Consider the following 19,707-nt stretch of genomic DNA (forward strand, 5'->3'; position numbering starts at 1 on the left):
TAGAACTGGTTTAGTTTCTCATAGCAACCAATCAGATTTCTCCTTTCATTTTTCACAGGAGCTGTCCAAAATGAAAGGTGAAATTTGGTTGGTTGCTATGGGCAACTAAGCCAGTTCTGCTTCACACCAGTTTGATAAATGACCCCCCATACCTTCAACCTATGGCCTAGTTCTTGCACTGTAGGGGCAGTTGCAAAAATCTGGCACTGTTCAAAGAGTGTATATTTTAGAATTAAAATTCAAAAACAGTGTTATGGTTTTGTGATTTTGATGACAAAATGAACGTCATATGTGGCAAGAAAGGGAGAGGCACTCATAGGGTAATACGTTTTTAGCCAGTTGGTTAAAAATGGAGATATTTAGGCTGACCTTTTAGTGTTGTGCAAAAGTAGTGTAGGTGTATGTTTAAACGGTGACAACCAGGAGGCACAGATCCCACAGGACAGACTTGAAAAGTGAGTGTGTCTGCTCCGAAACGCGTTGTCACCTATATCTAAATAAAAGGAAAATAAACATCCTGTCCATTGTAAAATAACGTTAATTGCTATGACTGGACTTAGTCAGGAAAACGACATATGCACTAAGTGTCAGTGAAAATGTGGACATCCCCTTTAAATGTTCAACAAACACCTTGACTTTGTAATGGACTATATCTTGTAACTTACCTGGTTACATTTAACATGTTCACAACAACCAAACAGAAACCAGGGCAAAGCATTTTTATTATTAGACCAAGTAGCTCTTTACTCTTTGTGAGGATCATTTTAGTCTACTTTCTAGTGAGGCTGGCATTGGTCCCAAGACCATGGGTTCTTCTGCCCACGCCAAATGCCTCCCCCTCCAAATCTTCCACTTGAGGTCCTGCTTGTTTTCCTGCATGGTATGCAGACTGAGCCTTTTCAGCCAACCTGATGCACATGGAGGCCTCACAAGATGCGGAGGTCTCCCTGTGTAGGCTCATTTAGGAATTAGTTGCTCACTTATACCTCCCATATTAAAGGGGATTGTACTTTGCTTCAGTCAGCGGTATGATGCACAAGATTCCCCAACACTACCCTGCTTGCTAGACCAATTCAGAGAGTAGATGGTTCAATTTCACAGCTCTGTGTAGCTCAAAGGCATAGTTCCTATATGTTCTTTCAGGTAAGATGTCCAGGGACAATTGCACTTTAGGGAGGCTATTAGAGCACCATGCTTATGCCTTATCCCCCTTAACACCCAGTAATAGATACATCCATTGCAGGCAGGTACTTAATCCCACAAAGTTGCAGATATTTTCCTTACTGTAATGGGTACTGCCCAATGGGTAATGGGTACTTACTAATGGGTACTGCCCAATGTGTCCATAAGATCACGATGTTGGGTATCATGCGAGTGCTGCATCACCTTCAATGTTTATATAAGCCCACTGACTTGCACCATAATTAATCATATCTTGCCTGCAGAAGAAAATGACCAATATACTATACTTACTGTCTTGAAGTTGTACGGATCACTTTCACGTGACGCACTTCTTTGGAAAATCCTACACCCATCAACATCCTTTACCAGGTTTCTGGTCTAGTCTATGGATAGGGATGTCATGGCACAATTTTGGTGCACACTGCCTCAATGTAAGCCACACTTCTTTTCGCTAAGCCATGACTCTTTCCTGCTAAGTCACGACCTCTTGCCATATGAGGTGCAAAAAGTGTCTAATGCTGGATTTACACAGCCAATTATCGGGACGATTATTGGGAACGAACGTTTGTCTAAACACTCATTCCCGATAATCGGCCTGTTTACAGGGGCCGCAGACCACCCAGTGCTAGTTTATTGGGTGAAATGATCTGTTGTGTGGACACCTCAATCATTGTTTTTGGACAGCAGATTAAGCTGTGTAAACAGGACTCTGCTGCTCAGAAACTTTGTATGAGGACGAGCAATGGCAAAGGCTGACTGGCCATACACTCTACAGGGAAATTTCCAGATGGGCCAATGCCAGGGGGACGCCTAAGCCTTCTTCACGGCTGCCAGCCGGGTACATCATGATCTGATCCTCTCAGCATTAATTAATTCTAGACGCATCAGATACCTATACATCTGCCCGGCTACCGCAGGATGGTGATACAATTGAATACTGTGGCAGGGGCAGCAGTATTTTGTGCTGCGTTGTGGTATTTTGTACTGCACTATGGTATTGCTGGCCCCACCTTCTGTAAATTTAGACCTAAGACATGGCGCCACTTTTAGTTTTTTTGCAGGGCCACTTTAAGTTCCCAGTCCGCTCCTGGAGAAGACAGCTCATCACTCCTCCTCATACAGTGGAGGAGATTGCTGCATGTAAATCAGCAAACAGGCAATTATTGGGAATTAACACTTCTTTCCCGATACTTGCTTGATCAGCGCGTATAAAATTGTAATTTCTTGGCAGCAGATTATGCATTGTGAACAGCGATCTGCTGCCCAGAAACAATGAATCTGTATGAGGACGAGTGATTGCAGTAGCCATTGCTCGTCCCCATACAGTAGAGGAGATTGCTGCATGTATAGGCAGCTTTTTACCTCCACTGACGAGCAGGTAAGTATTGGGAAGGAATGGTACCTTCCTAATAATTTCCTGCTCCATCGGCACATGTAAATATGCCTTAAATGTGGCATATGGCATATCTTTTCCGGGTTCTTTCCAATAAGTGAATCTGGCCCTGGGTTTATGAATTGACAACTGATGTTATCCTGAATTTTTATTTCTTAGCCTTAATAAACACCTCAGCCATTTGAACCATGTTTAATGTCTGTGCCCATTTAGGTCTTGTAAGTGTGTATTGTTAATTGGCACATCTTGTTCCATGAGATTGTTCTTTGGTATCAATATTTTATTAAAAACACCCACAACCATTACAATCAATGCATTACTAATTTTATTCCATTTCATCTTTTTTTTGCTTTTCTATATTTTTTTTTTTACATTATGGGAAACATTAATTTATTTACAATTTTTCAGTCCACGTACCAAACTTGGAAGGTTACTTGAGGAAAGTTCTAGTCCATAAAAGCATACAAATGCTCTTTCACATCTATCAAAATGCTTCCAGTTTTGAAAACTCTCATCTGAATAAACCAAACACTTTTTTTTTTTTTTTTTAAATCACAACTGGGAATGCAGATATGACATTCGTCAAATTCCAGGTATGGTTTTATTTTATGCAATCAAATACAAAAGAGAAGAAAAAAAAAAAAAAAAAGAACAAAAATAGAATTGATGCACAATTTTAAATATAATTCCGAGGTGCACGTTGAAACATTGACAATACAGGTAAAATAAAGTATAATATAAATAAATCATTTTCCATTGAAATATTAAAAATTTCATTTTTATTCATCAACATTCATTACAAAAAAAGTCCAGAGTTATGGCAACATCTGCAAAAAATATAATGCTCAGTTTTTAAACAACTCTCAATACAACTCAAATCACCAATTGGTATGTATATAGTGTACTAGATTTGTCTATAATGGTATGTGAATGTGACTTAGATTTGTAATGAGAATATCTGAAAGACTCTTTGGTGGGATACTGGGTATGAGTTAGGGTTTATGCAAACACGTTGGGGATATTGGCATTGATTCAGAGTGCTGTTTCACAATTGCATATGAAAATGTTATTGAGCAATGCAGTGCTTGAGAAAGTGGAGTAGGAGGCCGATCTCAGCAGTATAGAGGAACAGGGCACTTTCTGTCTTCGACTGCAGTTTTGCACCTCCAAAATAACCAATGTCATTTGTACTTAATGTGTGAAAACATATAGATAGGTCAAAAGTAGTGTAAAAGTATATATATGACATCTAGAGTATCCACCGTGCGCAAGAATAATAGATGTATCGCCTTGTACTTTTTGTACTGAAAAGCAACACCTAACAAACTGCAGGCAATCTGATTGGAATGAGTTGCATATCTCTGAAAACAGGGTAAGGCAATATCAATAGAGGAACAGATTTGGAACCTGCTGTAAGAACGGCAAAAAAAAAACGTTCTTAAATTTATGGCAAATTTGAGAGTACACCCGCAAAGCCGTATGAAAAAGGTTGAAATCACTGTAGAATACTTCTGCTTATTTGGCAGATACATCACCACTTCATGGGCTGGAAAAAAAATGTAAATAAGGGTCCATTCACATGACCGGATCCGCAAAACACATGTACCGCACATGTCCAGCCCTATGATAGAAATGCCTATTCTTCTCCTCGATTGCGGGCAAGAATAGGACATGCTCTATCTTTTTTGCAGGGCTGCACAAGGGAACTACAGATGCGGGCAGCACATTTCATGCGGACCCAGAAATACGGTCGTGTGAATGGACCCTAAGGCTCAGCTGCAATTTTTTTGGGGGAAAAACGTTTTTTTTCCTCTTAAACCATACAATTTAATTATTCTATATTTTGAGCATACAGTAGTCTAATCAATCGAGCCAGGGAATAGCTCATGCATGGCAGGGCTTCCGAATGAATGGCTGTGCGTCATGAACGCTGGATCAGCCCAATATTAGCTGATTAATATAGGTGTAATATGGGCTTTTCTACACCAAGTATCTAACATATAATCCTGAAATATCAGCCTTTTTCCTTTCCAAATGTTTGTAGTGTGTACAAACATGATATATTTTGCAACTTCAAACTCTATTTACTCTACCTATGGGAAGATTTCCCTAAGAATGAAAATGCCAGGTTCAAAGAGGAATGGTGAAAAAAAAAAAATCACCCCATTTTAAGACAACTTTTTGCCAAATGGCCGTTAGGCCCCTTTCACACGGGCGTCATGTTTTTTGCCCGGATGAGAGGCGGGCACGTTGCAGGAAAATGCGCGATTTTTCAGCGCGAGTGCAAAACATTGTAATGCGTTTTTCACTCGCGTGAGAAAAATCGTGCATGTTTGGTACCCAAACCCGAACTTCTTCACAGAAGTTCGGGCTTGGGATTGATGTTCTGAAGATTGTATTATTTTCCCTTATAACATGGATATAAGGGAAAATAATAGCATTCTGAATACAGAATGCTTAGTATAATAGTGCTGGAAGGGTTAAAATAAATAAAAAAGTTAACTCACCTTATCCTCTTGATCGCGTAGTTCCCGGTCGGTCTCTTCTTTAGCTGTGGGCTAAAGGACCTGTGGTGATGTCAGATCACATGCTCCATCACCATGGTGATGGACCATGTGATTGGAGCATGTGATCTGACATCACCACAGGTCCTTTAGCCCAAGCCCACAGCTAAAGAAGAGACCGACCGGGAACTACGCGATCAAGAGGATAAGGTGAGTTAACTTTTTTATTTTTTTAACCCTTCCAGCACTATTATACTAAGCATTCTGTATTCAGAATGCTATTATTTTCCCTTATAACCATGTTATAAGGGAAAATAATACAGTGAATAGACTGTCACCTAGAACCCATGCGTGAAAATCGCACCGCATCCGCACTTGCTTGCGGATGAATGCGGATTTCACGCAACCCCATTCATTTCTATGGGGCCTGCGTTACGTGAAAAACGCACAAAGAGGAGCATGCTGCGATTTTCACGCAACGCACAAGTGATGCGTGAAAATCACAGCTCGTGTGCACAGCCCCATAGAAATGAATGGGTCAGGATTCAGTGCGGGTGCAATGCGTTCACCGCACGCATCGCACCCGCACGGAAAACTTGCCCGTGTGAAAGGGGCCTTAGGATTTGGGTTCCTTAAGCATGAGGAGGAGCTGTCCAATCAAATACATATTTCCAAAGGGAACATAGAATTATCTCCCAACAAAATGAATTTTTAAATTTTTTATATATATTCTCAGTAAATTTGTGGCAGCCAATACACATCATTTGTCATATTCTAGTACTTTTTCTTCTCTGCATGTCTGCAAATGATGCTTAAAGGGGTTTTCTCATAAAAAATATTCTACATTGTCTAAACCAGCACCTGGATTTTAATTTTTAATTGCGTGTAATTAGAAATTTAGCATAGCCACACAGTTATTCAATACAATGTATCTGTATGGCGCCACCTGCTGTTTGTTCTTTTCCTTATTTTTCTGTCCACCTCAGTAACATTTCTAAGGCTACTTTCACACTAGCGTTCGGCTAGCGTTCGATCGGATCCGTTCTGAACGGATCCGATCATAATAATGCAGACGGAGGCTCCGTTCAGTACGGATCCGTCTGCATTATTTTAGCAAAAAAAAGCTAAGTGTGAAAATAGCCTGGGACGGATCCGTCCAGACTTTCAATGTAAAGTCAATGGGGGACGGATCCGCTTGAAGATTGAGCCACATTGTGGCATCTTCAAACGGATCCGTCCCCATTGACTTACATTGAAAGTCTGGACGGATCCGCACGGATCCGCACGCCTCCGAACGGCCAGGCGGACACCCGAACGCTGCAAGCAGCGTTCAGCTGTCCGCCTGTCCGTGCGGAGGCGAGCGGAGCGGAGGCTGAACGCCACCAGACTGATGCAGTCTGAGCGGATCCGCCTCCATTCAGACTGCATCAGGGCTGGACGGCTGCGTTCGGGTCCGCTCGTGAGCTCCTTCAAACGGAGCTCACGAACGGAAACCCGAACGCTAGTGTGAAAGTAGCCTAAGGTGGACACCCATGCTCAGTTCCATCCTTCATTGCCACCAGCCATATCTCCTGTTAGAAGCCGTGACAGTTACAGGGGGAGAGCTGCAGCAGAAATGACATGTTCCTTTTGCAGTGAAAGGGCAAGAGCTTCTGCAGAAAGGACACAACCACTTAGCTGCCAGCCTGGATAGACTCTAGAAGAACAATAGGAACAATGAATGGGGAGATCTCTGGATCCATGTGAGGTACAGGGCTGGTTCTAGCTTTGTTAGAAAGAGATTGTCGTGTACTATTATATGGTCTCTGATATTCATGTTTTTACATTATTATGAGATAACCCCTTTCATGAACATAAGCAAAAATCAAGTAGCAAAAAGGCTTTTCATTTTGGTTATCTTTGGCTGATCATTTAGCGTGTTACCCATTGCCACCAATAACAGTGCAGCTTTCATTTTTCAAGAGCAGTGTAACAAAATTAAAGGGGTTGTCCCATCTTGGACATTGGGGGCATATCGCTAGGATCGCACCTATTCTTTGAATGAAGCCTGCAAAGTGATGGAGGGCACACCGTGGCTACCCTCCGTTCATTTCTATGGGAGTGCCAAAAACAGCCGAGTTTCGGCTTGGCTGTTTCCGTAAGCCCCGTAGGAGTGAAAGGAACGGTGTCCGACTTCATTTCAATAGAACTTCTTAAAATAGCTGAGCACACCACTCAGCTATTTTCGTCACTCCCATAGAAATTAATGGAGGGCGGTTGGGCATACCTTCCATCACTTCATGGGCTCCGTTCTAGAGGTAGGACCCGCACCTATCAGACATTGGGGGCATAACCTAGCCATATATCCCCCAATGTCCAAGATGGAACAACCGCTTTAGAGCTGAACTCTGATTGGTTTCTGTGGACAAGAGGGTCAGATTTTGTATTTGTGAATGAAGGTCACTGTATTGGAAAAACACACAGGCCTCATTTATACAAAACTGACCTTGTTTCCTGTCGCAACCAATCACAGCATAGCTTTCATTTTCCTGATAAGTTTAAAAAATGGAAGCAGCACTCGGGTTGCTATGGGTAACAAGATCTGCTGCTCATAAATAAGGCCAAGTGACTGGTCTCACGAATACAACCTATGGGGGAGATTTATCACAGGCTACTCACATGGGCAACTAAGCCAGTTCTACTTTACACCAGTTTGATAAATCTCCCCCTATATGATTAAAATACAATTCCAACCTTAAGGGGGTTCTCGAGGCTCCAGGTGAAAATCCTCCTGCGTGCTGACCTGTGGAGGGAAGCTAGTCCACTCAGTAACTATCCTGTCATGCTGCTGATTCCGCCATCTCCATGTAACCGTTAGGACTGGATGCAGGCCTTTCCATTCAGATCCCAATGTCTTCCTGAGTCTTCCTGTTCACTTGCATTTACAGTATACAGCTGAACAGGAAGACTAAGGAACACATCTGATCAGAAGAGCTTGCATCCAGTCCTGATGGTCACTTGACAGCGGAATCAGCAGCACGGCACAGGGTTTGGAACTGTGCAAACTATCTTTCCTCCATCGGTCAGCACACAGGAGGATTTAGATCTCGGAGAACCCCTTTAATGTGACCTATCTATACATCTAGGAGTTTTATCATTTCCATATGCAAGTGAAGCTGTAGATAGAATCTCCAGTTGTAGACACTGCTGGTGGTTTCATTCCAATAACATTTCCTATGCATTTCTATATGTCATATTGTTACAGGTACCATTCCTTATATATACGTATAATATCAAAATGTTTTAAGGTTGTATATCATCTTAGTAAGTAGGTGATATACCGAGTAGCATTATAAAGTGTATCAATGCAATTTAAAAGCTTTTTATTCTTAAAAGGTCCATCTTATAGTGGTATATAGGTTTATATCTAATGTATAGGGCCTACGGAATCTGTACATAAACTGATTCATGTCTGGTCATCTATAATGATGCCACGGATCAAGCATCTTAATTCTATATTGTTATTTTTACTTGTGCATTATATGTAGGTTTCATTATTAATTATAAACGCATGGGACCTTATTCATGGATTAATACTAGCTCCTCACATTCTAGTACGATGCTATATTTGAAAGCAAACTCTGATGATGATCACAGCGTGGTTTTTTTCTCCTGAGCTCCTGTTCTCTCACCATATTAAGGTAAAGTGCATCATTATATATATATATTTATTTAATACATTATCTATTACTGGACTACTGTAGACACAGGCACCTAGCAAAATATGTACAAAAATAGAACAAAAACAGTTTAAAAAATATTCAAAAAGTTGAATAAAACAATAATGTAATGTCTCCTTTGTCATTTCTTGTTTTTAAGTTTTTTTTATTTGATGAACTAACCACTAATGTCCTATGATGCCTTAATGCATGCTGATGGAAGCAATGGTTTTATGCAGTATATTGGTAGAATGGCTATGCAAACACATTTAGGATTTTTTCTGTGCGGAAAATTGCGCAAATGTTAAAACCCGCAGTGCAGTCATTATTCCATTTGGATTTCTTCCACGGCAGGTGAATGAGGTACTTCCATTGGATTGGCGCATAATCCATGCCTAAATCCGTGTGAACGTGTGAACATAGCCTATATGTAAATATATTGAAGAGGGAGCAGTTTCTAAAAGCTAACGTCACAGTAGTCAGCAATATCGTTGCTTTCCCACTGGGTCAGGCCTTTGATTTACTCTTCCTTCCTTAAAGGGGTTGTGCCAAGTTTTTAAGTTACCCCCTATTCACAGGATGTGGGATAACAAGCTGATTGCTGGGGGTCTGACTGCTGGGATCCCCAAAATCTCCGGCGCTCCTGGAGAGAATGAATGGAGCAGCAGTGCGCATGCACGATCTGCCACTTTATCAGAATGGGGGAACATTAAACCCTTTCTTGTGATCAGTGGTGGTCCCAGCAGTCGGACCCCCAGAGATCGGTGTGTGGATAGGGAATAACTTAAAAACTTGCCACAACCCCTTTAAGGGCCCATCCACATGACCATATTTTTCTGTCTGCATCCGTTCCGCAATTATGCAGATCGGATGCAAACCCATTCATTTTAATGGGGCCACAAAAGATGCGGTGCTGTCCGCATCCGTACTTCTGTTCCGTGGCCCCACGGAAAAAAAAATGTAGTACATGTCCTATTCTTGTCCGTATTTGCGGACAAGAATAGGCATTTCTATCATGGAGAAGGATGTTCTGTTCTGCAAAATGCGGGAGGCACATGGCCGGTATTCATGTTTTGCAGATCCACAATTTGCGGTCCTGCAAAAATGGATACGGTCGTGTGAATAAGCCCTAAGAATAAGTGTAAATGTCTTGTTTTCTAGATACTGTCGCTGCACAATATTTCCAAGGCAGTTTGTTTTCTATAGCATTCCATAGAAATCACTGGAGGTCTTCTAGTGATAAGACCTCCTCCTACTACTAATATAAAAGGTTGCCCTACAGTTAGAAATTACTCAGATTGTCCTGCAAATACAATGTACAGTGTATGGAAGCCTTTCCCATGCCCCTGCTTCTGATGAAATCGCAACGTGAAAGTCTCTGCACCCATCCAAAATGCCTTAGAGCAAGCACTATGCTCTCTAGTAACTTGTGGGGTGGACTGGTCCAGACCAGCTCACCTGCAAAGCAAGTTTTCAACATTGCAAGGAAGGATCTGGCACCTGCACGGTTATGTCTATTATTGCCAGGTTTCTAGAGGACAATGAGATTTGATCTTTAGGGTGCTGCTTCATGTAGCAGCTGCAGAGCCGAGCCATGGCCAAGATGTGACGGCAGGGCAGCCAAACGCCTGAAATCCATGCTATTTACAAATAAAAAAAGGCATTAAAAGGAGCCTGTCAGCAGTTTTATTGATGCAAAACTACTGTCAGACCTAGGTAGGGGTCAGGAACTGAGGCATACCTCTGTCCTTGCTTTTAGTAAATATGGTCCTGAAACAATTAAGTTAGAAACCCACTGGCCCTGCTGCCACAGGTGCACTGTAATTGCACTGGTGGAGTGCAGAAAGGGGGCGGGGCTTCAGGCTTAGCGTATGAGCTGCTCCACAGCCCCTCCCCTCTGCTGTGAGTCATTTCTGATTGGACGTTACAGTTGTCACTCACAACAGAGGGGAGGGGCTGTGCAGCCTGAAGCACCGACCCCCTGTAGAATTCTAAGTTGATTGTTTCAGCACTACATTTACTAAAAGCAAGGATAGAATATCACCTCCCATCCCCAGTCCCTACCCATGTCTGTCATCAGTTTTTTATCCACAAAACTACTGATAGACTCCCTTTAACTGCCTAATGCTCCCTTTAAGTTGTCTAAAACCATGTAGCCATTAACAATCAACAGCCTGTTAACAATTTTTTTGCACGGTGCATGGACTTGGGGTTTTTGAGCGCACCGTGGCCACATCTTGACCGTAACTGGGCCACTACCTGTGACCTCCCCCTTAAAAAACGTATCTATATGAAGGGACATCTGATCTTACACAAGGGGATCAGAATAATGGTTGGAAACCGCTTTAAAGGGCAAAACTGAACCGCAACCAATGCTTGTACCTATTGCTCAACGATGAACACAAATTTTGGTCTTCAATCTAACCCTCCATATTATTGCCTTCCCTCAGAATCTGAACACTGGATCATATTTAATGACTCTGTATACATCTTTTTGTTCTGTGAACAAATCTAAGAGTAATAGCATAAGCATGTGTCATAGTGTATCATGCAGGCAAGTGTGAAAGTCCTACAGTGAGAACAGATCTGTTCCCTGCCCGCCTGTCCCTTGGAAGTACAACTATTCTCCTCTGTCACCTGTTGCCTTTGGGGAGAGGTGCGTCTGTGGCCTACAATAAAGTGCTCCATCTGCTCTAGACAGAAAAGAAGTTGGGAATTTGAGCCCATGCTTTTCACATTTAGAATAGGAAGACATCAGAGTCCACAGTACTGTATACCCTACAATTTTCTATTGCTGTACACTAGATTACAGACTACTGTAGCTCTAGACAAAAGGAAAATAAAACAGGGCACAATAAAGAATTCTATACAAAGGAGTTGTTCTTCCTTTATTTTATGTATGTAAAATAAAAGAAGGTCCAGTGGAAATGACTTGTGTGTATAGCTCGTCATAATGGTAAATGAATGAGAGGGGGAGATGCAGGATCTCGGAGAACTGACCGCTTACAGCACAATCTGAAAGAGGGACTTCATGACAACTAGGTGAAAATGAAGTAAAAGAGAGAGTATAGAAAGAGAAGAAAAATACAAAATAACATATACACATGATTGTGTTTCCAAACCCGACTAGAGGATTATTATATATGTAACTTTGTGTCATAAATATATATAGATATATAATATCCCCCCAGTGATGCTTGTGATGGCTTCATAGCCTGGTTTGAGCCTCTGGGATGTAGATCTCAATGCTATCCGCACTCTCGGTAGCTGAATTCTGTCGGACAGACGCAGCGCGCTTTGCAGACATCAGCCGCTTCCGGGCCTCATGCCGCTGTCTCTCTGTGCTTTCCAGAGATCTGTCCCGGACCAGTGGGGCCTGACCTTTCGATGGCTTCTTTGGCACGGGAGGAGGGACCCTTCTCTCCTGATTAAAGCAGAAGGTTCATAGCATTATACAGATTCTCCATACAAGCTATGAAAGCTTTTCTCTCTGTACGTGCTTAATAAATGGATCGAAGCATTGGGTACAATTATCAGTCAAACGACACATTATTCCAATCAAAAAAATAAAATATACTTACAACACTTGTAATGTATACACATCTTATACTTAAAGGGGTTGACCATGTTCTAGCTTATAAAATGTAGAAAATGGCACAGAAAATCAACAAAGGCTATATTGGTAGTCATCTTACAAGCACGTTCTTCAACAGTAGCCAACCCCTTTAATGGGTTCTAATCTTTTTCAAAAAGTAACTTTTTGTAATTTCAGCAACATTTTCTGTCCACTGTTTTTCATTCATGGCTTCGGAATTCTACACTCCCCTTCAATAATGTTTAATCTTTATTTGTTTTATATAAACTTTGCAATAAACTTAATCATAATGCATGAATTATTTAGGAACATGAGACTTGCATACGTGTAGTCATGTTTTATTGAATTGAGATACAGACCATGTCGGCCATGGCTACTGCTATGTGAGCATCACTGAACATAATACAAAAAGAGGGCCCATAAAACACTAGTGTGAGTGGTCTGGCAACATTATTTAATGCTAGTATCGAGCTCTAGACTTTGTGTTCCATGAAGACTTACACCTAGTCACTCACTGTGTGTAAAATATTATGGCTGGCTAAAAGCATTCCTACATACAGTACTTACTCTAAGATAACGATATAGCATGTCTTGTATCACGACTTTTAAAAACTACTGCAAGCAGTCAAAGGGATGTCCCACCTGGACAACCCTGTCTTAAGGTGCCCATACACATTAGACTGTAGTTGGTGATAATAGACAATCTCAACCATAACATTCGTCAAGTGAAAATTTACAATGAACAAGGCTTTTAGGGAACAGATGAGAGACTGCCGTTGTCTGGAAAGAAGTCGGCCATGTTAGAATTTTTCTTCTAATAGTGGGATGATAGATCTTTTGTTTTTAAGAATGTTCCTGAAAAGCTCATTAGTCCATATCCCGATGTTATTGCAAATGTATGGCCAGTATGAGCAACTGTAATGCCAATTTAGACGATTCACCACCAGATGATTGCTTTTTCAACAGTTGTTAAGCCATCAACCTACTTCTATCTAATGTGTATGTTAACCTAGAAAGCGTTCCTCACCTCCAGTCCTCAGGGCCCACCTGCAGGTCAAGTTTTTAGGATTTCCTTAGTATTGGGCAGGTGATATAATTAGTGTCAATGCATCAGGACTTACCACAGGTATTCATTCTATGGGATATTCTCAAATCATGATGAGCAGGTAGGCCCTGAGGAATGGAGTTGAGGAACACTGACCAAGACTACAGAAACCATGACATATAACTAATTACCAAGAGTCTGATCTGCTGCCAATATTTCCCCTAGTAGTCACTGCAGAGGAAATGTAGTACTACACATGCCAATTCAAATCAATGAGTGACCATGCCATACGCGTTCAAGTCTGCCAGAATGAGAGATATGAAGATTTTCCATATAAGGAGGAGGTAGAAGAAACGTATGAATTACATGGTCAACTATCTATACACATTACTTGATTTCTTGATGGGCAATGTACAATTGTGTGATTCGTTTTAGTTTATGGTATTAAGGGGTCATTGAGTTTTCAAAAATTATATATCATAGAGAGATATCAGAAGTTTTGATCTGTGAAGGTCTGAGTGCCGCGTCCTCTAACGATTCCTAGAATGAGATTAAATAAGTGCTCTCCCCCTTCAGAGGACGGAATGAAAACGGGCCCATAGACTTCTGAGCCTGAATCCTGCAGCGAGAAGAAAGCACATGATATGCAAGTGCTTCTCTCTCCTCATTCTAGTAATTGGTGAGGGTCTCAACAACTGATCAGAACCAACTGATCAGAACTTTTGATACGTCTCTATGACTTCAATCGTTTTTCGTCAATGGTTTTTTGAAAATTTAGTGACCCTTTAAATATTGTAGTAGAGAGAGAGCACTTATTGACTGTAGTAAATATTATAAGGGCTATTGTTGGCCAAACTAGCCCCTACCAGCTCACAATTTAATGTGTATGGGAAATTATCGACTATCCCCAGACAGGCAATGTTGGGGGAGATTAGCGTGTTGAATTTCAACACCCGATTTTTTAAGTTTTTTCGGGAAGTGTCTGGCAGCTGCTTTCTTCTCTCTCCCCATTGAAAACACATACAAGCTCAGCCAAGCCAAACATGTATGAGAGTCAGGAAAGATAGCTATCAGTCAAAAGAGTTTTCGCCAACAGCTATTGAAGTGTATGGGCACCTTTGTAAGACAATTTCCTATAGGCACATAAACAGGAAACACAACATTTATCGTAGATACATCAAAAAGCTTTATTTTGTATACAGTTAGTTGGAGGTAACCGATTACTAATACTTCATTTTGTCACACATCTCAGCATTGTCATCACCACTTACAATACAGATGTCATATCCACTATGCTGTAACTATATGTTCAGTGCATATTAATTCTTTCACTTTTGCAACTGTAAAAAGTACAACCGTTTATTTGAGGATTTTTCTTTACGAAATGTTCCAAATGATCACGCAAGGTCTGCAGATTGATTCATTCTTAAAGGGGTTATCCAAGTTAGTTTTATTGTTGACCCATCCTCAGGATAAGTCATCAATATCAGATCGGCGGCGGACCGACACCCCTGCCGATCAGCTGGTGGAAGAGAAGGCGCGCGCTGTGCCAGTCCTACCTTCTCTTCATTGTTTATTACAAAAAGCCGTCCCATTCACTTTAATGGGACGGCTCTGAAGTATTCACTTGTATAGGAAGGAGCCGTCCCACTGAAATGAATGGGTGTTATTAAAATAGAGAGAAGGCTGCACTAGCACTGCACACTTTCTTCAACCAGCTGATCCTGAGGATAGGTCATCAATAAAAATAATTTGGACAACCCCTTTAAGTCATTCAAGTAATTATGGTTCGATATTTGTAAAGTATTTCTATGGACAATACGACTTTTGGGATTAGGCTCGCCAATACTCCTGGTGATTAGTTTCCTTTGTTACAGATGTTGCTAGTGAAGGTCATTTATACATAATACATCAAATGATAACGAGTGTGTTCTTGTGTTTTTCTGAGGTAATTATCAGTTGATTTCAGGCAAAGGCATGGGCGTAAATATAGCCATAGCAGCCATAGCTCTTGCTGTGGGGCCCAGAGGATATGGGAGGGGGACCAATCAGGTGCAAGAACATTATGTCTTTTTGTGGGGAATAACAATATGGTGGCTTTTTGCTATAATCCGGGTTTCCTTATATATGGTGATATTAAACATACCTTTAATTATTGCTTTTTGTGCTGGGGTTTTCATATTCTTACACTAGGTGGTGGGGCTAAATCTTACTTTGCCATGGGGGCCATATGAGTTATACTTACTTGTCTTATCCTATATCAAGAACGGAGCCCCGAAAGTGAAGGAGGGCGCACTGAGCATGTGCAGCAGCCCTCCATTAATTTTCTATGGGGCCTTCAAGCCCATAGAAGAGAATGGGAGCGGTGGCCGGTCATGTGCGTTGCGCTCCCATTCACATCTATGGGGAGCCGGCTTGGTGGTGGCTGGACTGGAGTCCTCCAGCCACCACCTTGCGGGGCTCCGTTCTCGATATAGGTGCGGTGGGACCCCCCCCATAAGACAATAGGGGCATATCCTAGCGATATGCCTCCATTGTCTGTGATGAGACAACCCCTTTAAAGGGGTTGTTCCATGAATAATATTCTACAGGTTTCAAGCTAGCACCTGGATCTCAATACTTCTTCAAATAAATCCATCCGTATAGCGCCACCTGCTGTTTGCTCACTGAGATGGAAGCACATGCTCAGTTCCATCCTTCAACTGCCACCAGCTGCAGCAGAAAGGACACTCCCCTGAGAAAGGACCCACCCCCCTAAACTGACAGCTTGAAATAAATCTAGCAGAACAATTAGAGCAATGAATCGGTATCTCTGGATCCATGTGAGGTACAGGGCTGGTTCTAGCTTTGTTAGGGAGAGGTTGTCACGTACTAGATTATGTATGACTTTAATTTGTTTACATTAATCATGGAATAATCCTTTAAGAATTTTTCTGGTAAGAATAACCTTCTCCTTTTCCCTCCCCGTCAGCTAAATCAACCCATCAGTGTAACAACCCTGCAGAAGGGCACCCCATTTTCATTTCTCCAGCTACACCCCTTTCCTGTTGGGGTTGTGGGCTTTAGAGAAAACTTAGCAAAAACTTAGAATTGTGCATAACCTAAAATTACATATGTTTGAGTAAGTAAATACAGATGTATGGTTCTTCTGATTTGTATTAAATGAGAAGCAGCTATGGCTTCACAACAGTCAAATAAGGTTAATGAAATGACATCATTCGGCAGGAGACAGTAAAGGCTGCTTGGCTTCTATTAAAATAAATCAAAGCTATATGCCTAGTGTTGGCACACACAAGCTATAACTAACTCAGTTTAATGCAATAATGTACTAAAAGAGCACAAAAATAAGGCAGCATGCCAATACGCGTATGCACAGATGACTGAGCTATTAAAGCACAGTGTAACTAACCCAGTGTTCAATAACACGTGATCTAATCTGTTTAATACATGTATCGCGTGTAAACTGTGCTGACCCGCTGCACACTAGATACCAAGTAACAGCTACCCACAACAACGCGGCTGGGCAGTAACATTCTCTGATCCTGTGGCATGGGGTGTAGTATTGTACCTGGGTTTACACAGCCCTGGGATACAGTGAGAGCCGTTGTTCAGTCTTAGAGAGAACGGAACACTTTATGTAAAGCGATTGCATTGCTGACAACAACCAATCACAGGCGGATGTCAAGGGGTTGTGCCAAGAAAAATCTTCTATGTTTTTCAAACCAGCACCTAGATCTGCATCATTTTTCTAATTGCATATATTTAAAAATGTTATAGAGCTACTGAGCTAATCAATGAAATCTATCTGTATAGCGCCACCTGCTGCCTTTTCCTAATATCTCTTTCCACTTTAGTCAGGTGGACGCACATGCTCAGTGCCATCCTTCAACTGCCACCAGCTGAGCTGCCAGCTTGAAATAAATCTGGCAGAGCAATTGGAGCAATGAATGGAGAGATCTCTGGATCCATGTGAGGTACAGGGCTGGTTCTTGTTTTCTTAGAAAGAGATTATCGTGTAGTCAACTCACTATAGCAACTATAACCCTATAACCCCTTTAATTTCTAAGAATGCACTGATTTATTTCTATGGGTAACATGTACATTTTTTAATCAGATTTAAAGGGGGTTTTCAAGGACTTAACTATTAATGTCCTATCGTTCGGGTAGATCTTCCAGTCCCCCCAATTGATGAGCTGTATTCGTGAGCTACGGCCCTGGAACCAGCACTGTACACTGTGTAATGGTCGCGACTGGTTACTGCACTGCTGCTCTCATTATGGGAGTCACAGCCACTACGGGGATAAGTCCTGGAAAACCCCTTTAGTTACAGTGAGAATGGTCACTGTCAATTCAAAGCAGGTATTCACACTGACCAATTACTGATAGATGAGAATGAAAATAGTTGGATCACGTAAAACATTTCACCGCTTGTAATATGATTTAGTCCGCCATGATATACTGAATTTTTAGGCAGCGTTTTATTGTGTGGGTCTTTTTTTTTTAAGGAACCCTATCCATAGTTTTTGTATTGCTTGCAGTATTGGAGGAAGTTTTAGGTCTCAGCAGTCCTGACATAGCCACAGATCAAGAGAAAACCAAGGCAAACAGGGTGCATATTAACAATGGGTTTCAGGGTGCACTAGCGGTTTTTATAGAGTGCTATGCTGTAATATAGTAACGTGGCTGTAAAGCATGTCTGTTTGAGTAAATAATTCTATTTCCATGAAATAAAAATCTGAAGCATCGTTTCTCAGATCTCTGTGCGGTGTCATTCCTCTGTTATTCCTCTGACTAAATTGTTGCCATTTTGCCTTGACAAAGGGCTATGTCCCTACATGGTCTCACAACATCATCACTGATTGAACTGTGTAGGGAATTCTCTGACAACTGGTAACAACCAGGTGTCAATATTCATACATTTCTAGGAGTAATAACAGAGGCACGGCATACCACAGATGCTGCAGAATTGTTACATTATGGTGAATTCAAGCATTTACTAAATCAGACGAGTCTTTACACGGTCTAATTCTCCCTCTCCGCTCCCTCAGAAGCACACCTTTACATGTCAGAAATCAGTAATGCGGATTGTTTATTAGGCAAATAGCGGTGACAAAGCCATTATCTAGGCACCTGAGTGTCACAGAGTGAGCACAAAATGTGCTTGAAAGTGGCCAAACAAGGTCATGCTAGTTCAACTGTAAGGTTACAAGTGATCGAGCAGTGACACAAAAGTATAACTTTTAGCCTGCGGCTGTTTATAGAAATCATGGCTCGATTTAAAGAGCTGACTTAACAGGAAAAATCTCCGAACAAAACACAAACGACAAAAATTCCCCAGCGTGTCAAATGGTTCGTATCCAACTTTCTCACACTTGTCAGGTCCTCAAAAGAATAGATCGGTAAAACTGTCAAATGAATAAATGTTTCACAATGTATTCAAACCAGGCTGAGAACAGAGGAGACATAAGGTTGTACTGGGTATCAGCAGTCAGATACAGAATATACTATATTCATTTACAAACCGGATTCCAAAAAAGTTGGGACACTAAACAAATTGTGAATAAAAACTGAATGCAATGATATGGAGATGGCAAATGTCAATATTTTATTTGTAATAGAACGTAGATGACAGATCAAACGTTTAATCCGAGTAAATGTATCATTTTAAAGGAAAAATACGTTGATTCAAATTTTCACGGTGTCAACAAATCCCAAAAAAGTTGGGACAAGTAGCAATAAGAGGCTGGAAAAAGTAAATTTGAGCATAACGAAGAGCTGGAAGACCAATTAACACTAATTAGGTCAATTGGCAACATGATTGGGTATAAATAGAGCTTCTCAGAGTGGCAATGTCTCTCAGAAGCCAAGATGGGTAGAGGATCACCAATTCCCAGAATGTTGCGCAGAAAGATAGTGGAGCAATATCAGAAAGGCGTTACCCAGCGAAAAATTGCAAAGACTTTGCATCTATCATCATCAACTGTGCATAACATCATCCGAAGATTCAGAGAATCTGGAACAATCTCTGTGCGTAAGGGTCAAGGCCGTAAAACCATACTGGATGCCCGTGATCTCCGGGCCCTTAAACGACACTGCACCACAAACAGGAATGCTACTGTAAAGGAAATCACAGAATGGGCTCAGGAAAACTTCCAGAAACCATTGTCAGTGAACACAATCCACCGTGCCATCTGCCGTTGCCAGCTGAAACTCTACAGTGCAAAGAAGAAGCCATTTCTAAGCAAGATCCACAAGCTCAGGCGTTTTCACTGGACCAGGGATCATTTAAA

General features: G+C 41.4%; 1 protein-coding gene across 1 annotated transcript in view; it reads right to left on the minus strand.

The window, feature by feature from the left end:
• Positions 1-11,985: 11,985 nt before the first annotated feature.
• Positions 11,986-19,707, minus strand: part of DLGAP1 (DLG associated protein 1) — a 278,071-nt gene continuing 270,349 nt past the window's right edge. Inside the window, exon 10 of the mRNA XM_044294017.1 lies at positions 11,986-12,201. Within this exon, the coding sequence (XP_044149952.1) occupies positions 11,986-12,201 (216 nt within the window). The remainder of the gene's footprint in view (positions 12,202-19,707) is intronic.

Source organism: Bufo gargarizans, chromosome 5, assembly GCF_014858855.1.
Source record: "Bufo gargarizans isolate SCDJY-AF-19 chromosome 5, ASM1485885v1, whole genome shotgun sequence".
Classification (NCBI taxonomy): domain Eukaryota; kingdom Metazoa; phylum Chordata; class Amphibia; order Anura; family Bufonidae; genus Bufo; species Bufo gargarizans.